General features: G+C 44.3%; 1 protein-coding gene across 2 annotated transcripts in view; it reads left to right on the forward strand.

Annotated features, from left to right (window-relative positions):
• Positions 1–24,629, forward strand: part of LOC310760700 (uncharacterized protein) — a 53,365-nt gene extending 28,736 nt beyond the window's left edge. Inside the window, exons 1-6 of one of the 2 annotated variants that reach the window (XM_083609697.1) lie at positions 11,049–11,159; positions 12,377–12,869; positions 13,037–13,118; positions 13,404–13,486; positions 14,432–14,558; positions 22,575–24,629. In XM_083609697.1, coding sequence (XP_083465823.1) covers positions 12,468–12,869; positions 13,037–13,118; positions 13,404–13,486; positions 14,432–14,558; positions 22,575–24,085 — 2,205 coding nt within the window. In that variant the 5' untranslated portion in view covers positions 11,049–11,159; positions 12,377–12,467 and the 3' untranslated portion in view covers positions 24,086–24,629. Of the gene's footprint in view, positions 1–11,048; positions 11,160–12,376; positions 12,870–13,036; positions 13,119–13,403; positions 13,487–14,431; positions 14,559–22,574 lie in introns of those variants that run through there. The other variant, XM_083609696.1, reaches the window with a different exon arrangement.
• Positions 24,630–24,881: the final 252 nt, after the last annotated feature.

Raw genomic sequence — 24,881 nt, forward strand, 5'->3', positions numbered from 1 at the left:
GTAGGGAATAGGCTACAACCCTTAAAGGCCTAGGGGTCTTTGACCCATCCCCCAATAAAATATTTGAGGATGCCACCCCCCCAGTTTTTGGTGTTCCCCCCCCCAAACACAACCTTTTATCCTTCTCTTAAAAAATAAAAAAATAAACTCACAAAGGTCATGAGGAAAACAAAATGCAAGAAAATACAAACATGGACAGGTCCCATCTTTGCGGGTGAAGCGCAGAAGTTGCTTTGAAGCAAGGTTTCCCAAACTTGGGTCCCCAGCAGCTCCCGGACTACAGCTCCCATCATCCCTCCCCATTGGTCCTGCTAGCTAGGGGTGATGGGAGCCGTAATCCAAAACCAGCTGGAGACCCAAGTTTGCTTTAAAGGGAAAGTAGGCTGGCCCTGTGACACCCTCTGCTGGCCAAAAGCACTGCCCCAGAATCTGAACCACCCCCAGTACTGCTAATTGGAATTAATAGAGCGCAAAACAGAAGTTTGATCGGCACTTCAACCTTTAGGGAGCTTCTAGGTGCTTTCTGCGCCACCTAGAGTACCCACACATAGGAGAACAAATGAAAGACAAACACAAGGGGCAGAAAAAAACCTGGAAAGGGCCATACCAAATGGAGATCCGGTGTGAAGAGGTCACTTTCCCCACTGCTGAACAATGCCACAGGTAGAGGAGATGGAATGCTAGAAGTGTCTCTGGGGCAAGGGTAGCTGCTGGGAAATTGAAGTACGGGCTCAAAGTATTACTTTTTAAAAAAGTTGCCGCCTTTATAGGCATTGCCATTCAAATGGCATGCATGCATCATGTGATTGATTGTGCAAGGCGGGCCTTACCTGGCCCCCCATCAATATTTTATTCAAGTCGGCAGCACTGGGTCGTGTGGTTTCCAAATTAGATAAAGACATGAATCTCCTTCCTTTGCACATGTTCCAGCTTGTCAATATCCTCATTTATTCTTTTTAAAATTTATTTGCTCTTCATCTGAAGATTTTGCATTATAAACATACAGGATGAAAGCTTGGCTTTCTCAAAAACAAGTGAAGCCAAAGAAATCTCTCCTTTTCTTCTTTTCTCTTTTTGGATGGAGTTACAAAGTTTGTTGATCAGGGGACTGCTGTGGAAGTAGTGCGTCTCGATTTCAGTAAGGCTTTTGACAAAGTCCTCTGTGGTGTTTATGTGAGAAAGGTGGTAAAATGTGGGCTGAATGAGGTAACTGTTAGGTGGATTTGACTGACCAAACCCAAAGAGGACTCCTTCATGGTTCCTCCTCATCCTGGGGAAAAGTGACCAGAGGGGTGCTGCAGGGTTCTGTTCTGGGCCCATTGTTGTTCAACGTCTTGATAAGTGACTTGGATGAAGGAACTGAGGGGATGCTCATCACATTTGCAGTCAACACCAAAGGGATTATAATGGCGTCCTCTCTCGTCTTCAGCAACAGACAGGGAGACACAGAACAGTGCAAAAGCACAGCAGAGCAGAAGAGATAAGACTGACTTCCGTTCTTACACTTTCCAAGCCTAGGAAAGTAAACAGCTTCATGTTCAAAATGAACTTTCTTAAACACCCTTTTTGTTAGGTATCCCAAACCAAGAGCTGCCAAAAGAAAAATGAATATTATTTATGTATGCTACAACAGCGGCCAGAATCTTGATTGCACAATATTGGAAGACAGAAGACATACCATCAAAGGAATAAAGGCAAGAAAAACTGATAAACTATGCAGAGTTGGCTAAGCTAACAGATAAACTATGAGAGAAGGACAAAAAGGACTTCAAAAGAGTCTGGGAACCATTTACAGTCTATTTGCAGAAACAACAAAATGGACTGGATTCACTGGCAGGGTTTGAATAAACGTTCACAACTTTATTTCAGTAACAGACACTTTAGAGAAATGATTTGGGAAATTGCTTTTATATAAGAAAAGCAGGATACAACAAATAAAGCTAAATAACTCAGCAGAGGGGAAGTTGAGGGATGTCCAGAAGAGGGGAGGGAAAACAATGGCAAATAACATGATGATTGAGATCTGCATTTTTATTTGTTATAAAATTCAATAAATATTCATTTTTTTAAAAGAAAGTAAAGAGAGACATGTGACATACTAGCCACATATCCAGCAATGGGAGGAGTGAATTGCTAACACAACACACATGATTGCAGATGTTACAGAAATGACATGGGGTGGCAAATCTTTAAAGTTGTCACAATGTGTTCAATTCTGGGCATCACCGAAGGAGAAGGGATGTGTCTGCAAGCATTGGAGAGTGAATTTTAAGTTATGGTGGGGTGAAATTTAGCCAAGCTTTGCTCTTTGGTAGAAAAAGATGGAAGGACTGGTTTTCAGAGTTTGGAATAGAGAGTGTTAAGAAGTGGGAGGTGAAAGCGGTGATGTTTTGAAGCAGAGCTGGCGATATCAAGCATTTGAGTGATTATCTGGGGATTTTCATCACTTTGTCTGTTATTCAAATCGGACTTCAAATACGCTAAAGTCCAGCCAAATTTTAAAGCACATACAAATTCATAATTAGGTGGAATGTGCCTTGACCAAACTTTTATTACTGGCTTTTGGTGGGAAAGTTGAGTTGTTGGGTTGTCTGAATGTTGAAGTTCTGATCTATAAGCCTGCTTGCTAAGCAAAAAGAAACAGGAAAGCATACGTATGAGAAATGTCTTAGGACATCAAACTGGGAAAGTGGATTTTAAACTAACTGAAAAGGTTTTATGCCCTTGGGAATTTGGTCTCTTAAATCTTAAATCTACCCCTTCACCTTCCTTGAGACCCTGGTAGGACAAGCCAATCATGGCTTTATTCAAATGGTAATTTAGTCAGGTGATGCAACACTTCAAATGGTATAATAGATTGCTGAATCATGTACCCTGTACATGTACAGTGGCTACGTTGGTTTAAAAAAAGAAGAAAAGAAAAAGTAGGTTTAAACCAAGAGGTGACAAAGCTATGCTCTGCACATGAAACTTGATTCAAATTTCTTTTTGTAAAATTGGGAGCCATTGAGGGAACGGCAGTGAGAAGGACCCCTTTTGTGTGTTTGTGTAAAATGGTTGGTTGCCCCAAATCTTTGCCCCAGGGGGTCCCAAAGGGGAAATAACGGTGAAGTACTGAACCATCAGCAATGGAAGAAAGGTTGCCAAGGTCCAAATCTAACATGCAAGATTCTTTCCACAGGTAAATTTCAGAGTTCTCCCACTGTCAAACAGTACACTGTCAAACAGTACATCTAGATTGTTGCAAACTTTTCCGGGAACAGAGCCAGGGAACAAGAGAAACATTTCTATGCAATCCTGTGAAGGGGGAGAGGGAAAAAGGGGGTTTGGGAAAAAGGATAAAAACCTGCTGTAAAATGTTTTTTTCTGCGGCCTGTTTTGTGAATCCATCACACAGGTGCCTCTGCGCCCCCCCCCCCCACGGCAGAATAAAGCTCTTTCTCTGGATTTAAACCCTTGGTGTCGATTGACCCTTTTCGTCTCTGCCCGGGTGCAACGTTTTCCTACCTATGGTTAAAAGGCCTAGAAAGGCTACAGGACGTTCAACTTCCAAGATGCTGAGATCTACTCCCAGTAATAAAAAACCTGCCAGTGATCTACCCATTGTCTTTGCCCAGAGTTGTTGAGCTTTTCTCAGGGAGCAGTGACCAGAGTTGTGGATCCACCAGTAGATCGCGACTGACCTGTTGCACATGCCTCCATTCTAGGAACAGCATCCCTGACGCAGAATTTCACAGGAAGTCCCTAAGATGATTCCCCTTTCAGACAGGATACCTGAACGTAAGCCAGCAGGGTCCTCCTCTCCGGCAGCCCCAGAATGGCCTCCACTGTCCGGTGCTTGGACACCTGAAGGGCGTGGAGGCCTCTCAGGGCAGCTGCCTGGCAGCTCTGTCACCTGGAGCAAGAGATCTTGCTCTGCCTCCAGCAAAAGTCAGGCTGTCAGTTCCTCACAAGTGAGAGTCCTGGCAGTGGGGAGCAGGTCTTTGGGATCCTCTCCCTCATAGCTGTCAACTTTTCCCTTTTCATGCGAGGAATCCTGTTCGGAATAAGGGAATTTCCCTTCAAAAAAGGGAAACGTTGTCAGCTATGCTCTCCCTACTCTTGTTTCCTCCAATACTCACCATTGCTGGATGAAGAAAGCCTGTGGCACATCTTCAAGAAGAGAAAAACAAGTAATAAATGAAATAAGAAACTGAGAAAATAAGAATCCACTGATTGCCTCGCCTTGTCCTCCGTCAACTGCCACCAACTGCTCTCTCCTCCACTCGCCTCACTGCTAACCCAAAATGGCCGCCTGCAAGTCTGTGGTCCTTGTCACCATGGCAACCCCCCCTCACCTGGACCTGGGCCCACCTGGCTCCACCTATTGGGAGATGATCTATAATGAAATGAAAAAAATGTTTTAAGATAACCTTTGTTAAAAGATCAGAAGCGTTTTTATTAGGTATTTTAGGGCAGGATTTACCAAAAGATAAGGAAAATCTCTTCATGTATGTGACAACAGCGGCCAGAATTTTACTAGCTCAAAGATGGAAAGGGGATTAAAAACCAGTGAAAGAACACTGGCAAGAAAAGTTGATGGAATAGGCTGAAATGGCGAAGCTAACTCAGAGACTTAAAGATAAGGACAATAATGACTATAAAAAGGATTGGGAACCTTTTAAGATGTATATACAGAAACAATGCATAGAAATGAACTCACTGGCAGGATTTGAGTGATACACTTACAGTGGACTAATACAAACAGAAAATGCAGTTATGAGGTAAAAATGAGAAGGAAGAGACAAATGTTATAACCTTCATTTTAATATATAAGGAATACAAATTTATAAGCAAAAGAAACAGAGATGTTATAAACCAGGAAGGGAAGTTGGGGGAATTCGCATGGCGGGGGGGTGTTAACTGAAATTGTAAAATGAAATTTGAATATTTGATTATGTTAAAATTTCTATAATTAACTTTTTTTTTTTAAAAGAAAAGAAAGCAAAGCAATGGCTCCTCTTACTTAGGGGCCCCACAGACATCATGGGACACCAGAGCAGATTCCTTTGTTTCTTTTTTGAGTCGACCAGCAATGGGGGTTGCATTTCCTTATTTTCAGGAGGGCTGTTGCTGAAGCACATGACATGCTCTTCACACTTAGTTATCTATTAGGAACACAGGCACAAATTATTGTATGTGTGTTTGTATTTGCAAACTACCCCAGTCTCTGAGCGGTGAGATTCCAGGGGTCCCAGGCGCTTCCCCATCTTCGGTTTCCTTGGAACGAAGGTCAGCGGAGACTGTGGCGTCTTTATGATATCTAGTTTTATTTACTCACATACACAACCGGAGTGTCGGACGGAGGGGCTCACAGCATCAAGACCCGAACAGATCTTGCTTCTCTATTAGTGGCAGCTTTGGCTCCAGCACAGAGCAAGCTGGTTTCGGGGTTTCCCACAACTCTCTCTGGGTCTTGCTTTCCTACCTAGCAGCCAGGTGAGATGGGAGGGGGGAGGACAGCCCCCCATTAGCTGCAGCTCTTGCAACCCAGCTCCTTCGTTGGGGATGCTGAGGAGGACACTCTATGGCCAGCGAAGGCCCTTGTCTTGCCAAGAAACTTGTCTGTGGGAATCGTGCATCCATAATGCTATATGGAAAGGGTGAATGTCTTCTAGAATTCTCTGGTGTCACCAGAAGAGGAAGCCGTTCTTTTCAGTTAGGTTTGTTCTCAACTGCAGAGGATGAGTAGCCTTGGGAGCCTCTTGGGGAGATGGAAGTGATGAAAGGACTGAATCCATGAGGGAGAGCTACTTGCTCTGAGATGGGGGAACTTCGGGCAAAGACCAGCTGAGTAGAGATGCTGTTGGCTGTTGGTTTCTGTTCCTCCCCACTTTCCCAAAGGGCGTAACATCAGAGGTCCTGTGGGAGGAAAGAGCGTCTCGGAGTCAGGGGCTAATCTGGGCCAAAGCGGCCCCCACCGCCCCCACCACGGAGTCCCTGGCACTCTTGGACCATGAGGGTTGCCAACTTTAGTCTTGGACCAAATTGGTGGCCAAACTGTCAGTATTTCATTCTCCCATTGCTAGTGTAACATGATATCCATGTTTACAACTTCTGTACTGTCGGTGTAAGAATGGACGTCAGTCTGTAAATCACTTCCATCCTTTCTTCTCTTTTACTCTGACCGAGGAGGAGACGGCTGTGGAAGACAGCTCACGCCATGTTTCTTTGTTATCTTCTGCTATAAATAAAGCTTGATGTCACATTCCAACACAGTTTGCAGCACATCTGCAAAGAGAAGGACATGGGGACAGGTCAGTCCCTCCCTGAGCACCTGGCAAGGGTATTCCAAGAGTTTTCTCCTGGATTTCAAGTCCTACTGCAGGGGAGGAGGGACACCCCAGGCCTTGGGGGCTAATTCTGGCCTCCTTCTACCAGAATGTGGCTTCCCAGGCTAAGGAGATGGTCAATATCTGGTTCCACTTCACCCTTTTAAAATTTAAATATCAAAACAGACCCCAACTTTCAGAGCATGTAAATCACAGGAGTGGAAAACCGCTGCGCCACTGACAGAAATAGGACTATACTTCCTTCTCCCACCTTTAAAGTAAATGTCTACGTAAGGAAACCAAATCGACCCAAGTCTGTCTTCCTCCTCCAACCGCAATTTTGCTCTTCAAGCCAAAGACAACACTTCCCTGTCCCTGGGCAAAACCCCCTGGCCTTTCATTGCTGGAGCCGCCACCACGCTTGTGGCATTTACTTCAGCGCAGGGACTGACTGAGCGGGGCTGCAAGATGCTTTCAGCCTCAGACACTTGGCGGGTTCTGAAATGGCCGTGCAGGCCAGATTCACGACCCTGGCAGGCTGGATTCATCCTGTGAAACATACCGTATTTTTTGCTCTGTAAGACTTTTTCCCTCCTAAAAAGTAAGGGGATATGTGTGTGCATCTTATGGAGCGAATGCAGGCTGCGCAGCTATCCCAGAAGCCAGAACAGCAAGAGGGATTGCTGCTTTCACTGCACAGTGATCCCTCTTGCTGATCTGGCTTCTGAGATTCAGAATTCTTTTTTCTTGTTTTCCTCCTCCAAAAACTAGGTGCGTCTTGTGGTCTGGTGCGTCTTATAGAGTGAAAAATACGGTAGCTTGAGGACCCCTGGCCTACACTGACTAGCAGCTGCTCCCCAGAGTTTCAGGCAGGGATTTCGTCCAGCCCTTGCAGGAGATGTCAGGGGTTGACCCTGGGACATTCTGCATGCCAAGCAGATGCTCTAGGGCTCCCCATATTTCCCTAGCCTTTCAACGTTATGCTATTAGCAACCATGGAGATTCCACCTGCCTCTTTCGAAAGGAGAACACTCACCTGAATAATAATAATAATAATAATAATAATAACAATAATAATTTATTTATACGCCACCCATCTGGCTGGATTTCCCCAGCCACTCTGGGCGGCTTCCAACAAAATATTAAAATACAATAGTCCATCAAATATTAAAGTCCATCAAATATTAATAGTCCATCAAATATTAAAAGCTTCCCTAAACATAATAACAGCAACCATCCATTTTCACACATCCAAGAACAGATCCTCACCAACACACCAACAGAACCTCGACCAGGAACTTTCTATCTTCTACCTAAAATACACAAACCAGGAAATCCAGGACGCCCCATCATTTCAGGTATTGGCACTATTACAGTGGGTGTCTCCGGTTATATGGACTCTGTTCTGAAACCATATGCCATCAGTGCTCCCAGCTATGTACGTGACACCACAGATTTTCTGAGGAAAATACAATCTTTAAATAATCTTCCCAACAACACTATACTAGCTACTATGGATGTGGAATCTCTGTATACCAACATCCCACACAACGATGGTTTACAAGCTATAAGGAACACCATTTCAGATAAAACCACAGCGGACTTTGCCACCAAACTCTGCCCATTTGTCCTTACCCACAACAACTTCAAATTCGGTGATGACCTGTTCCTTCAGATCAGCGGCACAGCAATGGGCACCCGCATGGCCCCACAGTATGCCAACATCTTCATGGCAGATTTAGAACAACGTTTCCTAAACTCCTACCCACTCAAACCTCTCTTGTACCTGCGATACATTGACGATATTTTTATCATCTGGACACATGGTCAACAGACCCTGGACACCTTCCACCAGAAATTCAATGATTTTCACCCCACAATCAACCTAACAATGAATCAATCTATGCAAGAAATACATTTTTTGGACACTACTATAAAAATACAGGATGGATGCATAGCCACCACCTTATACCGTAAACCAACTGACCGACAAACAAACATATCTACATGCCTCTAGCTACCATCCCAAACATACCAAACAGTCCATTGTATATAGCCAGGCACTACGTTACAGCCATATCTGTTCCAATTCTACAGACAGAGACTCTCACCTAAGAGATCTACAGCAAACCTTTTTAGAACTAAAATACCCAGCAGATGAAGTTAGACAACAGATCAACAGAGCCAGACAGATACCCAGAGTGAACTTGCTGCAAGACAGACCCAAAAAAGAAAATAACAGAACACCTCTAGTCATCACATACAGCTCCCAAGTTAAAACAGTACAACGCATCATCAGAGATCTACAACCTCTCCTGGACAATGACAGTTCTCTTTCTCAAGCTCTGGGAGGAAGACCTTTCATTGCCTACAGACAGCCACCCAATCTTAAACAACTCCTAACCAGACGTAACACGGACACTGGCACCAGAGCCTGCAATAAACTCAGATGCCAACTTTGCTGCCACATACACCCGGACAACACCATTACTGGCCCCAACAACATCACACATACCATCTCGGGACTATTTAATTGCTCATCGTCTAACATTGTATATGCCATCAAATGCCAACAGTGTCCTTCAGCTCTCTATATTGGACAAACAGGCCAAACCTTACGCCAAAGAATAAACGGACATAAATCGGACATCAAGAATCACAAGACAGAGAAACCAGTAGGAGAACACTTCAATCTCCCAGGACATTCTATACAAGATCTCAAAGTAGCTGTATTACTACAAAGGAATTTCAGAAATAGACTGGAAAGAGAAGCTGCTGAATTGCAACTCATTACCAAACTTAAAACCATGGAGAGACCTGGTCTGAACAAAGACATTGGATTCTTATCTCATTATACATGACAAAGCCATTTTTCACCTTCTCACCCCTTGCTTTTTCCTGTAAGACCTATTGCAGTCGTTAAAAGTCGTCAACAGGCTCATCACAGCTATCTGCCAACCACCCATTCCCACCACCCTTCTGAGTAATACCCCTCCCCACCTTCTCACTATATAGAAGGATCTGGCAACTTCTGTTTCAGTGTATCTGAAGAAGTGTGCACGCACACGAAAGCTCATACCAAGAACTAACTTAGTTGGTCTTTAAGGTGCTACTGGAAGGAAAATTTTTTTTTTTGTTCATCCATTTTCAGTCCATTGAATTAGCGATTAAGCATTTCTGGATAGGTAAATGGCATACTTTGTATATTAGCATAAAAAGCATGCATAAGAAAGTATTACTCATTTACTCATTTAATTTATTACTCATTATTACTCATTTTGGCAGGAGAAAGGTCTCCCTTGGGAGGTGGTGAACTCTCCTTCCTTGTGAAGGGAGTAGGCAGGGAGTGTATTAACAGTTGGAAGGCAAAGCCCGGAGAGAAGGAGGAGGAATGCATCTCGAGCAAACAAGATGTGCAGGCTTGGCTGATAAGTGAAAGGAGTGCACTGGCGAAATGTTTTAGCAACACCCAATAAGGCAAATTGGGCAAATTGGGGAATATGATATTGTAGGGAGCTGTTTACTTATAGAGCTATCTTAACCATAACGTTTTTCAACAGTTTGTGAAGACTGGCCATTGCTTTGGCAATACTGAGCGAGTTACAGCAATCTGGAGGGGAAGTTTCTATTCTCCTGAAACTGAAAGGGAGAACTTTAAGAAATACTTCCCTCGCCCTATTTGCCCTTATAAGGAAATAAGGCTTTGGCCAAACTGTCAAACTGTAGAGGAAGCACCTGCATAGCCCCCTCCTTTTGTCACACCACATCACGCCACCCCTGAGACAGCATAGCACGAGTTTCTGAACCTATCTGGCAGAAGGCCACGAGGAGCCCATGCCCCCCTTAGACCAATCAGAAATAGACACACAAGCTGATCTCGAGGCATATGCAACAATGTATGGACTGCCAGGGTGGGGTGTAAGTGTAAATGTTGTTGCCTGAAGCTATGTGACGCAGCCAGTTTTCAGAAGTTATTCTGCTGGTTGCCCCTGCATACAGTTTTGAATATATCTCTTTTCTTTGAACCTTCGTCTCCTTGGAACTTTTGTTTCCCTCCGCGGCCCGCGGTTGGCGGGCCTCTGCATCCCTGAGGTAAATAAGGCTTCATTTCGATGAGTTACTGGTGGGGGGTGGTCGGGAGGTGCTGCAGGGGTATAAATATTGCTTGCTTACGTGTATTAGGGGCCGCCAGCCTTTGGAAGCAATTCCGCTGGTTGCCTCTGCACAGATCACAATAAACTTTTTTCTCCGAAGGAACTGAATCCCTGGTGCTTTTTTTTTTGGCTCCTCTACGTCCTGGGTAAGCGGGCAAATGGATCCCAAGTAATTAAGGCTTCACTTGGAGGTTTCTAAGCAGAGATCGGGCGGCCATCTGCCATGGATGCTTCAGCTGAGATTCCTGCATTGCTGGGGGTTGGACTAGATGACCCTGGGATCCCCTCCTATCTCTCCACTCCGGAATTCTAGGAGGAGCTTCCTTGCCTCCTGCAAAGCCCTTTTCCCTGTAAGCTTTTCCTCTGGTTTCTGGCCAAGGGAGGGAGATGCTCAGAGTCCAGCCAAGAGCCTCACCCCCAAAGGATATCTGGGCATGGGCCTAGCCAGGGGGGCAGCTGCCCCCCTTAATCCATAAAAAATAATAGAAATCTGAGGTTCTGCCAAGCGAGAGAGGGCTGAGCTGGAAAGACTCGGCTTGGCAAGGGTTAAAGGGAAGTGAGCTGCCTTCCTAGAGAGGCCAGTAAGCAAGAGGGGGCCAGGTCCTCCAGAGCCAAGGCCCCTCCCTCCCCAGTCCTTTCCTTGCTTTGGGGTCTCTCCTGCAAGGGCTGCCTCGCTGTCCCCTCCTGGGATCTGGTGGGTCTCCTCTCTCTCCCCCCAGAGGGTGCAGTGGGGAGACGGGGGGGGGGTCTCAGGGCTGCAGCAGGGGAGGATGCCTGGGGGGCCTGATCAGGGAGGGGCCAGGTCTGCCACGCTCTCCTTCCTGGAGATCAGAGAATCCCAAACTCCCTTGGACCTCCGCCCCCCCTTTCAGAAAAAATCTCCCTTCTTTAAACAAAGGAGTCCCTGGGACTTTAACTCTGTGTGACATTGCTCAGCCTCATTGCACAACAGAGGAAACATGTGCAAATCGTTTTCCAAAGCTGGACTAGGAGGTGGACTAGCCCCCCCCCCCAAAGAAAACCGCATGTGGAGGGAGGAAGGAAGGAAAGGTGGGAGAGAAAGGCCAGGAATAAAGAGAGGGATCCCAGCCCATATTCTGGCTGCTGCATTGCAAACCAGTTTCCCAGTCGTCTCCAAGGGCAGCTCCACATGGAGGCCACTGCAGCAATCCCCTCGCACCCAGAGCATGCCATCCCAGGACCACATCCTCTCTGTCCCAAAGGGATTGTTGCTGGAATAGAAGCTGGAAATGGGCGCTGCTACTCAGCAAGCCTCCAGGGACTTTGGCATGAATGGCTCTGTGTGTGTTAAGCTATCTTACAGAATAATAATAATAATAGTAATAATAATATTAAAATAAAAAATTACCCACCTAAATTTCAATGGAGATATCTTTGGCCCTGCCCACTTGGCCTTTAGGGGGTTGTTCAGATACATACCTGGCCCTCAGAGCAAATAAAAAGGGACCCCACCCCAGGAGTCTGTCTGGAGAGCGGCAGAGAGTCCAAATGCAAGAAAAGGAGACAGAAGCAGGGGAGTGGGGGTGGGGAGCAACTCCTGAGGACCCCAGGGTGAGGACCCCTACTAGAGCCAAGCATCCATTTTCACAAGATACAAACGATTCTCTTGTCAGTTGGTTCTGACTTCATGCATTGACTGGAAGGCAGCAGAAACCAGGTTGATTAAACTCCCAGAAATCCCTTCAGTGGCCTCCACATTTTGCATTGCTAGAAGGCGAGAGACTTAGTTCTTCTCCTCTTCCTGCTCTTTCTTTTCAAAAAGATAGCTCATGGTCTGGGATGCGGTGCAGTCCAGCCCTGGTTCCCAGCAAGACTCATCCATGCTTGCTCAGGGAACCATTTTTCCCCGTCCTACAAATTCTGTAACAGAATAATGTATTTGCTTTGTAGGATTTGCTAGAGCCTCTCATTAAGACGGACAGGACTTGTCAGAAGACCAAAGGGTTCCTTCCGATCTCTCAGAGGCTTCCTGAGAGCACAGATGGATGAGCGAGACTCAGCTGGCCCTGAGGCACGAAGAGGCCATGCCAGCCAAACGGAGAGCAATGGGGGATTCTGGGAAAACCCAGTGCAGAAGATCCTGGGTGAGGAGGACACTCTATGCTCAGAGGTGCAGAGCCAGCAGTTGAGGCAGTTCTGCTGCCAGGAGGCCAAAGGACCCCGAGAGGTTTGCAGTCGACTCTACCACTTTTGCCGACAGTGGCTGAAGCCAGAAAGGCACACGAAAGCTGAGATGCTGGACCTGGTGATCTTGGAGCAGTTCCTGGCTGTCCTTCCCCCGGAGATGGAGAGCTGGGTGAGGGAATGCGGAGTAGAGACCAGTTCCCAGGCGGTGGCCCTGGCCGAAGGTTTCCTCCTGAGTCAGGCAGAGGAGAGAAAGCAGGTGAGAGAGACTTTCCTCTGGATACTCCCAAGGGGCTCCAAACAGGACAGAGAACATCCCATAATGCTCTCCTGATGGACCATCCGTTTTGTGGGAAAGCATCCATGGAATGAGATCTCGCAGTCTTTCTCCCCATTCTCTGTTTTGAATCCTTGTTTCTTTTTCAGGGAAAGGATCTCTTTGCAGAAATGGACCTGGATTCCTGTGAGGCAGAGAGGCCTCCGTTGGACACCAGAGAGAGGCCACTGGGTAAGGAGGAAGGTGGCTTTTGCCCTGTTTGGCTTCATTCTGTTGGTTTTCCAACTCATCTGAGGGTTCTTTTCATCTTGCTTTGGGGGGAGACAGTTGGGAAGGAGGGTCCAGAGGAAGGGAGATGTATTTCTGCACAACTAACATATGAAATGGGCACAAACGTCCAAATGCTCTCAGTAGGTAAGGCTTTCTCAAAAGCCCATCTGTAGTAAGAGATGCCCTGTTTCACCTGTGAGAGAAGCAGGCACTCCAGGCGTCCTGATCACCTTTTTTCTCTTGCAGGTGACAGAAGGATGCCGGCAAGACCTCCTGATCTGTCTTTTCATGGGGGCAGAAGGGAAGCAGTGGCTGTGGAACCAGATCAGGTCAGGGGAAGCTGCCTTGTGGGGACAGAGGCCGGGGGATGGAGCAATGTCATGGACTGGTTGGGCACAGAGGAATGGCGGGAGGAAGCAGCTGGGGAACCAGGAAGGGGAGACGGCTCAGAGCCCAAGAAGTGGAGGTGGAGGAAGGATGGGTGGTCAGAGGGGCAAGATGGAGAAACCTGGGAAGAGGAGGTGTCAGAAGCTGAAGGGCTTACAGGGCTTTGTGAGCTGGGAGACTCTGTGGCAGAATGCAGTGCAGAATCAGAGGCAGAAGAGGAAAGAGGCGAGTGGGAGAGGAAGGTCGAGAGGCAGAGGTGAGTCAGGATAAGGAAGAGCCACAGGTGGCTCCCTCTCCTTTTGCCAGAAGCCACCCTCCCTGCTTGTCTCTCAGAGCCAGGAGACCCCGTGCAATGCAGGAATCTCTGCTAGATCATCCAAGACAGATGGCCATTTAAAATAGGCTTATTTTATTTCTAGATTGATCACTGAATGCTAAAATCGGTTTCTAAGCAGTGGACAAATGAGAACAAATAGTGGCCTGGATTCACCTAACCAGCCCCATCTACTGCAAAATGGGGCTTGCTCCACATTCCTCCCCCTCTCCATGCCCCCATGAACCCCTGGAATTTGGCTCTAGGGCATTGGGAGGGAACTCCCCAGAACAGCTCACGAGGAGAGGAGAAAGTGGACCCTTCCATTGGGGAAACTCGAATGCTTGCGTAGGCAGAATGAATTGGAAGATACATTGTGGAGTACCACCTATTTGCACAAAGACGAATACCCATTATTAGAACGCAGAATAAAATAAGCATCCATATTTAAAATGTGAAGCAAAGCAATCCTATTGAAACAACACTGCAATGTACAGGAAGGAAACAACAGAGCATTGTGTAGCAGATCATATTTCTGCTGTCTCAAAAAAGGACATTTCCATTTTTCTTTTAGGGTCCAGTGTGCTTTCAAGATGTTGCTGTTCGTTTCACGGACGAGGAGTGGGCGATGCTGGATCCTGACCAGAGAGCTCTGCATAAGGACGTCATGGAGGAGAATCGTGGGATCGTGGCCTCTCTTGGTAAGCCTCCCTGTGGGATCGTCCTATCTGCCTGGAAATTCAAAAAATACCTCTATGGGACCAACCTCATCTATTTTTACAGAGCTCAACAGCGCCCCCTATAACACCTGGAAAATTAACACCCCCACAATAAAGAGTAAATTACAGTTTTTTCTTTGAACAATCTTCCTCAAATTATTCCTTTTTCTACCACAATTGGGCTGGTCTGAACTTCTTCTTCTTATTAGTTAGGGTTATTAGTTAATCACATAGAGCAAAAAAAATAAAAAGTCATTTCCTCCCCCTTTCAGTTCCGTTGCATTCCATTCCACATACCATGTCTGTAGTACTTTGATGTAATCTTCCGTCTCAGTCTTCTTCATTTCAGTGGTAAAATTGTTAGCAGATAAAAATATCCTGCCTCTCTTGAAGCCTGTGCGTTATCTTTCACCAATTTTTTTCCTTTTAAGTAACGCAACTAGTTTCGCACCTGGAAGTAGCTTCGGAGGAGTTCCGAGGCCCGCCGAGGGTTGTGCACCCAGTGCCTCACCCCCTCCTTCTTCCGAACTCGGGGGTGATTTATGGCAACAGCGGGTGAAAACTGCATCTCTCCCCATAATCAGCCTCTAATTACCTCTTGCGAGCTGGATAGATGTTAATATCCACCATCTTCCAAGGCGCCCCAGCGGCCCCCAGGCTGCTCTGAACTTCCAAGGCCATCTTAAATGTCAGCTTCAGAATTGTTAGGAAAGATAAGTAGCTTCAGGATTTTGTTTTGTCAGTCTTGGGTTGACCAAAGCGACGACTGGCAGCGAAGCTCAGGTGCTGCCAGCCAGAGAAGAAGCAGGCCTAGGGAGAGGAGAGTTAGCAGTGGAAGGCAGAGAGGAGGGGGAGAGGAACTGTCATCTGAGCTCTGAACAAAGGGGAGAAGAAAAAGAGAGAGAGAGTGACAGACAGCTGTGTGAGAGCTACAGGAGTGAGTCAGACGCTGGAATGCGGGAAGCATTCTCTGCCTAATTTAAAGATACTGGAAGAGAAGGTGGGGGCTTCCGTGCTGGGGAAGGGGGAGGAGCTCAGTCTGGGCAACTCCATCTTGTGGGGAGGATGATGAATAGAGGAGCTCCGTCCAAGTTTGTTGTTTTAGCAATAAATCTGAAATTATTAACAGCCAGAGTCCTCCCACGTTTGTGGGAGAGACCAAGGATTGGCATTGGAGATGGAGGGGATGCCATGACTGGGCCAAACAAAATCCATCCCAGAGAAGAGCTAGGCTTATGGAATCTCAGGTAGCAGTAGCAGTGATGAGGATGATACAATGGTACCTCGGTTTACAAACTTAATTTTTTCCAGAACAGGTACCACTGTAGTAATAATAATAATTTTTTGTAATGGCTTGGCTCTCCCACAGAAGTGAGACACCGGCAGTAATTATCTCAGGTTTATTGCTCAAACACATAAATCACTCCGGAGCTCTTTCACTCCGTGTCTGACTTCAAGTTTGCAGTTGCCAAGTCTAAACTCCGCCCCTTCCTCTTCTTCCAACAGGGGAAAAAACCCTTTCGCTTCTGCTCTTTCCCCTCCTCTCACTGACCTTTTCGCGCCTTCGAGTTTTTGGGCTAGCTATTCCTGGCCTCTCTCCTTCTGTCTCTGAGCTAAGATTGGTATTTTGTGGATCTTTGCTATCTGCTGCCTGCTCTCTGTTCTCTGAAGCTCTGCCACTCGGCTGCCCCTCCTCCCTCTCACATTCCAGCTCACATTCCAGTGTCCTTATCTCTCTTTGCCTGCTTTCATACATTCCAGCCTCTGTCAGCTCCGGAACAAAGCTGACATTTTTATTTCTACCCTGCCCGTCTGGCTGGGTTGCCCCAGCCACTCTGGGCGGCTTCCAACACATATATAAACATGAAACATCAATAATAATATTCTGATCCCATATAAAGAGAACATTAACTTAAAATGAGCAACTTATACTGGTGGCCAAAATTGTGGAAACCTTTTGTGGAAAGTGTATTTCTGAGGTTTGATGGCTCATAACACCACTTTTCTGTGGAGTAATGTCGTTGTTGTTGTTTAATCGCTTAGTCGTGTCCGACTCTTCATGATCCCAGGGATCAGAGCACGCCAGGCACTCCTGTCTTCCACTGTCTCCCGCAGTTTGGTAAAAATCATGCTCATAGCTTCGAGAACACTGTCCAACCATCTTGTCCTCTGTCATCCCCTTCTCCTTGTGCCCTCCATCTTTCCCAACATCAGGGTCTTTTCCAGGGAGTCTTCTCTTCTCATGAGGTGGCCAAAGTATTGGAGCCTCAGCTTCAGGGTCTGTCCTTCCAGTGAGCACTCAGGGCTGATTTCCTTAAGAATGGATAGGTTTGATCTTCTTGCAGTCCATGGGACTCTCAAGTGTCTCCTCCAGCACCATAATTCAAAAGCATCCATTCTTCTGCGGTCAGCCTTCTTTATGGTCCAGCTTTCACTTCCATACATCACTACTGGGAAAACCATAGCTTTAACTGTACGGACCTTTGTTGTCAAGGTGATGTCTCTACTTTTTAAGATGCTGTCTAGGTTTGTCATTGCTTTTCTCCCAAGAAGCAGGCATCTTTAAATTTTGTGACTGCTATCACCATCTGCAGTGATCATGGAGCCCAAGGAAGTAAAATCTCTCACTGCCTCCATTTCTTCCCCTTCTATTTGCCAGGAGGTGATGGGACCAGTGGCCATGATCTTCGTTTTTTTGATGTTGAGCATCAGACCATATTTTGCGCTCTCCTCTTTCACCCTCAATAAAAGGTTCTTTAATTCCTCCTCACTTTCTGCCATCAAGGTTGTGTCATCTGCATATCTGGGGTTGTTGATATTTCTTCCAGCAATCTTAATTCCGGCTTGGGATTCATCCAGCCCAGCCTTTTGCATGATGAATTCTGCATATAAGTTAAATATGCAGGCAGACAATATACAGCCTTGCCATACTCCTTTCCCAATTTTGAACCAGTCAGTTGTTCCATATCCAGTTCTAACTGTAGCTTCTTGTCCCACATAGAGATTTCTCAGGAGACAGATGAGGTGATCAGGCACTCCCATTTCTTTAAGAACTTGCCATAGTTTGCTGTGGTCGACACAGTCAAAGGCTTTTGCATAGTCAATGAAGCAGAAGTAGATGTCTTTCTGGAACTCTCTAGTTTCTCCATAATCCAGCGCATGTTTGCAATTTGGTCTCTGGTTCCTCTGCCCCTTCTAAATCCAGCTTGCACTTCTGGGAGTTCTCGGTCCACATACTGCTTAAGCCTGCGTTGTAGGATTTTAAGCATAACCTTGCTAGCGTGTGAAATGAGTGCAATTGTGTGGTAGTTGGAGCGTTCTTTGGCACTGCCCTTCTTTGGGATTGGGATGTAGACCGATGTTCTCCAATCCTCTGGCCACTGCTGAGTTTTCCAAATTTGCTGGCATATTGAGTGTAGCACCTTAACAGCATCATCTTTTAAAATGTTAAATAGTTCAGCTGGAATATCATCACTTCCACTGGCCTTGTTATTAGCAGTGCTTTCTAAGGCCCATTTGACTTCACTCTCCAGGATGTCTGGCTCAAGGTCAGCAACCACACTACTTGGGGTATACAAGGCATCCATTTCTTTCTGGTATAGTTCCTCTGTGTATTCTTGCCACCTCTTCTTGATGTCTTCTGCTTCTGTTAGGTCCTTTCCACTTTTGTCTTTTATTATGGTAATCTTTGTACGAAATGTTCCTTTCATATCTCCAATTTTCTTGAACATATCTCTGGTTTTTCCCATTCTATTGTTTTCCTCCATTTCTTACATTGCTCGTTTAAGAAGGCCTTCTTGTCTCTCCTTGCTATTTTTTGGAAATTTGCATTCAATTTCCTGTATCTTTCACTATCTCCCTCACATTTTGCTTGCCTTCTCTCCCCCGCTATTTGTAAGGCCTCATTGGACAGCCACTTTACTTTCTTGCATTTCCTTTTCATTGGGATGGTTTTAGTTGCTGCCTCCTGTATAATTTTATGAGCCTCCATCCATAGTTCTTCAGGCACTCTGTCCACCAAATCTAAATCCTTAAACCTGTTCCTCACTTCCACTGTGTATTCATAAGGGATTTGACTTAGATTGTATCTTACCAGCCCAGTGGTTTTTCCTACTTTCTTCAGTTTAAGCTTGAATTTTGCTATAAGAAGCTCATGATCTGAGCCACAGTCAGCTCCAGGCCTTGTTTTTGCTGACTCTCCATCTTTGGCTGCAGAGAATATAATCAATCTGATTTCAATGCTGCCCATCTGGTGATGTCCATGTGTAGAGTCATCTCTTGTGTTGTTGGAAAAGAGTGTTTGTGATGACCAGCTTGTTCTCTTGGCAGAACTCTATTAGCCTTTGCCCTGCTTCGTTTTGAATTCCAAGGCCAAAGTTGCCAGTTGTTCCTTTTATCTCTTGACTCCCTACTTTAGCATTCCAATCCCCTATAATGAGAAGAACATCCTTCTTTGGTGTCACTTCTATAAGGTGTTGTAAGTCTTCATAGAATTGGTCAATTTCAGTTTCTTCAGCACCAGTGGTTGGTGCATAAACTTGGATTACTGTGATGTTAAAAGGTCTGCCAGGATGTCAATATTCTTGCCATCTCATTTTTGACCACATCCAACTTACCCAGGTTCATGGTTCTTACATTCCAGGTTCCTATGCAATATTTTTCTTTACAGCATTGGACTTTCCTTTCGCTTCCAGGCATATCCGCAAGTGAGCGTCCTTTCGGCTTTGGCCCAGCCGCTTCATCAGCTCTGAATCTACTTGTACTTGTCCTCCGCTCTTCCTCAGTAGCATGTTGGATGTCTTCCGACCTGAGGGGCTCATCTTCCAGCGTCATAACTTTTATATACCTGTTGTCTTTGTCCATGGAGTTTTCTTTTTTTTTAATTTTTTTTTATTTTCAATGCAAAATCATAACAAAAATTACAAACATTGAATCCAAAATAATACTATACAAACAAAAATCCCCGGTACGTATAGGAAAAAAAACAGAAAACAAAAGGAAAAAAAAAAAACAAAAGAAACAAGACTAAACTAAACAAAAACGAAAAAGCACACATCTACAGAAAAAAAACCATATCATTACGTACATAAACACAAATTGACTTCCTTTCTTTGTTCCAAGACCTCAAAAAATTTACTCTTACTGTGTTGTTGTGTCTAATTAGATTACTTCCACCTTGATACTTTTTTTTTTTTACACCATTTTTCTTTTCCTTTAACCCTGTAAAGCATCATTCATTACATACCAATATACTAACTCCAGAACAATGTTTTTTCATATACTCTTTAGCACAACCCCATTCTTTTAATAATTTCTGGTCCGATTGTCCCCTTATGTAAGCTGTGAGTCTTGCCAGATTTATGTATTCACAAAATTTAATTTGCCAATCTTTCACTGATGGAATTTTTCTGCCTTTCCAGTTTTTAGCTATAAGCATCCTGGCAGCTGTTGTTGCATAAAGGAATACTTTCCTTTGATTTTCGGGGATATCATTTGTAATTAAACCTAAAAGGAATGCCTCCGGTTTTTTTCTGAAAGATATTTTAAACATCTTTTTGAGTTCTTCATAGATTTCATTCCAGAATTGTTTAATAGGTCGGCATTCCCACCACATGTGAAACATTGTTCCTATTTATTTTTTACATCTCCAACAGGTATTCGATTTTAATTTGTAAATTTTAGCCATTTTTACCGGAGTTAAGTACCATTGGTACACCATTTTCATAAAATTTTCTCTTATTGTATAACATGCCGTGAATTTAATATCATATTTCCATAATTTCTCCCATTGGTCCAGCCGAATTACATATCCTATATCACATGCCCATTTAATCATAACTTCTTTTATTTCTTCATCCTTTAATTCCCATTCTAATAATAAATTGTACATTTTGGATATATATTTTTTTGAGTTTTGTAATAATACTTTTTGTAATTTTGATTCTTCTTTTTCAAATCCTATTACTTTATCCTGGTTGAATATTTGTGCAATTTGGTGATATTGTAACCATGTGGTACAGTATTGGGTCACCTCATCGTATGGTCTTAGTTTTACTTGGCCCTGTTCTTCCTTTAGGAGCTGCTGGTATGTTGCCATTCTTCCTATAGTATTTATCTTTTTAACCGATATTACTTCTAGTGGTTTTTGGGGTTTTTGGTTCTAACAACCATGGGGTTTTTGGTTCTAACAACCTTCTATGTCTCATCCAGACCTTGTATAATGCATTTCTAATTACGTGGCTTAGAAATTCTTTATGGACTGCCACTTTGTTATAAATTAGATAGGCATGCCAACCATATCTGTTGTTCCATCCCTCCAAATCCAAAATGTCACTGTTATCCAATTTGATCCAATCCTTGATCCAAGTAAAGCATGCTGCATCGTAATATAGTCTCAGGTCTGGGAGTCCAAAACCTCCCCGCTCTTTTATGTCAGTTAATAATTTATGTTTGATCCGTGGCTTTTTGCCTTGCCATATGAACTTTGTTAGGTCCGTTTTCCATTTTTTAAAACAATCATCTTTACCTATTATGGGCATATCCGCAACTCAGCGTCCTTTCGGCTTTGGCCCAGCCGCTTCATCAGCTCTGAATCTACTTGTACTTGTCCTCCACTCTTCCTCAGTAGCATGTTGGATGTCTTCCGACCTGAGGGGCTCATCTTCCAGCGTCATAACTTTTATATACCTGTTGTCTTTGTCCATGGAGTTTTCTTGGCAGGGATACTGGAGTGGCTTGCCGGTTCCTGCTCCAGGTGGATCACGTTTGGTCAAAACTCTCCACTATGACCTGTCCGTCATATGCATGGCATATGCATGGCATAGCTCATAGCTTCTCTGAGTTATTCAAGCCCCTTCGCCACGGCAAGGCAGTGATCCATGAAGGGGTTTTAATTAATTAAAATTAATTAATTAATTTAATTAATTACTTTAATTAATTAATTAGCTTTAATTACGGCCTTACAACGCCTTCCCATGAAGTTTTTAGTTCTGCAGCTGTGAGAATGTGAAACCAAGACTGAATTATTGCCTCTGTTAATTGGGCTTTATTGCTGGGTTGCCTTTGATTAACAAGTTTCTTTAGGCGGCCCCACAGATTTCCGATTGGGTTAAAATCTGAGCTATTCCCAGGACATTCTGGCAGTGGAATAGTATTATCTTGAAAGCACCGTTTGCACACAGCAGCAACATGACATGGAGCTGAATCTTGTTGAAATAGAAAGAAAAATAAATAAATAAATTATATATATGTATGTATATATATATATATATATATATATATATATATATATATATATGCTTTAGTATCAGGGAAAAGATCACCTCCAGAAGGCTTCAGTTTGGGCTAAAGTATTTCCTTTATGTATTTGGGGCCATTTAGTCTTTCAAGCTTTGCTTGATAGATAACAATGGCTTTTTCCTTAGAATTCTAACATTTCGACCAGTCCTTGCACTCAACTTCACATTACATTGCACCATGTCATCTTGTATACACCCAGATGATATTCTTCTGTCATGTTTGTGCCATTTCTTTAATTTTATTATGTTTTTCAACCTGACTAAATGAAAGAAGACAGAAAACCAACCAACTTGTTAGCAATCACGTAACACACTGAAAAAAGTCAACCTAAGCAAGTTGTGGTTCCTTTTTCTGGTTTTTTGGCTATAATGTTTGATAGAATACAGATAATTAAACAAACTTTGTTGAATTGCATTCTTGATTAAATTATCTTTCCATTGATATATAATTTTAGAATATTACTCCAAAAGAAGCAGAGTTTTGAGCCATCAAGCCTCTGAAATACATTTTTCTCCAAAAGGCTTCCGCAATTTTGACCACTACTGTATATCAAACAAAGCAACATTCAACAACACATCAGAATCTCATAATAAATATGTTGGTTAATGACAAACAACACAGGTAATGAACACCCCCCCGAGCTCCCTTCAGTTCTCCATTTGTTCATGAGTGTCTAACCCCTTTTTGTCTGCATTGCAGATTGTGATGAATCGGAAATTGAGAACAAAGGTGACCATGACAAAATCCCAAGAGAGGAGAAGCCACATAAAAATTTAGAGTGTGGAGAAAACTGCAATCAGAGCTCCCATTCCACTTCCCATCAACAAAATCTCATTGGAAAGAAACCATATCGGTGTGTGGAATGTGGAAAGAGTTTCAGGAAGAGCTGCGATCTCACTTGCCATCAAAGAATTCATACAGGGGAGAAACCCTATCAGTGTGTGGAATGTGGAAAGAGCTTCACTGATAGCTCCTCTCTCACCTCCCATCAAAGGATTCATACAGGGGAGAAACCTTATCAGTGCATGAAATGTGGAAAGAGCTTCAGTCACAGCCACAATCTCACTTGCCATCAAAGAATTCATACAGGGGAGAAACCCTATCAGTGTGTGGAATGTGGAAAGAGCTTCACTGATAGCTCCTCTCTCACCTCCCATCAAAGGATTCATACAGGGGAGAAACCTTATCAGTGCATGAAATGTGGAAAGAGCTTCAGTCACAGCCACAATCTCACTTGCCATCAAAGAATTCATACAGGGGAGAAACCCTATCAGTGTGTGGAATGTGGAAAGAGCTTCACTGATAGCTCCGCTCTCACCTCCCATCAAAGAATTCATACAGGCAAGAAACCCTATGAGTGTGTGGAATGTGGAAAATGGTTCAGTCAGAGCTCCCATCTCACTTCCCATCAAAGAATTCATACAGGGGAGAAACCCTATCAGTGTGTGGAATGTGGAAAGAGCTTCAGGAAGAGCTGCGATCTCACTTGCCATCAAAGAATTCATACAGGGGAGAAACCCTATCAGTGTGTGGAATGTGGAAAGAGCTTCATGAAGAGCTCCCATCTCACTTCCCATCAAAAAATTCATACAGGTGAGAAACCTTATCAGTGTGTAGAATGTGGAAAGAGCTTCAGTCAGAACTACCATCTCACTTCCCATAAGCGAATTCATACAGGGGAGAAACCCTATCAGTGTGTGGAATGTGGAAAGAGCTTCAGGACGAACTACCATCTCACTTCCCATCAAAGAATACATACAGGGGAGAAACCCTATCAGTGTGTGGAATGTGGAAAGAGCTTCAGGAAGAAGTACATGCTCACTTCTCATCAAATAATTCATACAGGGGAGAAACCCTATCAGTGCATGGAATGCGGAAAGAGCTTTAGTCACAGCAATAGTCTCACTTCTCATCAAAGAATTCATACAGGGGAGAAACCCTATCAGTGCATGGAATGTGGAAAGAGCTTTAGTCAGAGCTCCTCTCTCACTTGTCATCACATAATTCATACAGGGGAGAAACCCTATCAGTGTGTAGAATGTGGAAAGAGCTTCACTCATAGCTCCAGTCTCACTTTCCATCAAAGAATTCATACAGGGGAGAAACCCTATCAGTGTGTGGAATGTGGAAAGAGCTTCAGGAAGAACTCCCATCTCACTTCCCATAAAAGAATCCATTCAAAGGTCGGAAAAACCATTTTACAGCTTTAGGAGCTAAGAAATCCGCGCCTTTATTACCTGGTGTTTGGCTGATTGACATCTAATGCCTTTTGAACATGTGGTGTTTTGTGTTTTTATGTTGTAACCATCCTGAGACCTGTGGGTGTAGGAATAGGTACCAATATTTAAAGACCTAGGCGTCTCCCCCCCCATAAAATATTTAAGGAGGCCTGTGGCGTTTGCTTTCCTAGGTGTATGACATCATACTGGGTCATAAGGAAAGGGTTAACTAAGTGTAAAATGATTAACCAGTAGGAACCCAAGGGGAGGAGTTAGAGTTGTTAAGAAGTGAGTCTGGAGTTAGAGAAGGGAGAGGGAGGATAAGTCTGTGGGTTGGGCTAGTTTGATGCGAGAGAGTGAGAGAATCTGTTAAGAGGAGTCAGTTAAACAGCTGGGATAATCAGTTAGAAGGTATTAGGAAGGTATAGGCCGGTAATGAAACTAAGGTTAAGAAACTGACAAGAAAAATTATCTGAAACCATAAACTTGTTAATGCTTATAAAATAAAGTTGTTTATTTGGTTTAATGTTAACAACTGTCTAGATGCAGTGTGTACCCGAGAGAAACGGGTTGGTGGCAGCGGGGAAGCGATCCAGTGGTGGCACAGGGATCAATAGACCGTCAAACGTCCAGGGACCCTGTGTGAACGCCACGAAAGTGTCGGCAGCTGTGGGATAACATCAATACGCCTGTGAAATCCATTCAGTACCCTGTGGTGGGATATTTAGATTGTTGCGCCTAGTCACCAAAAAAGCGACGGCAGCAGTGAAAAATGAACATAAATACT

This window comes from Podarcis filfolensis (genome assembly GCF_964270895.1).
Source record: "Podarcis filfolensis genome assembly, chromosome: 4".
NCBI lineage: Eukaryota > Metazoa > Chordata > Lepidosauria > Squamata > Lacertidae > Podarcis > Podarcis filfolensis.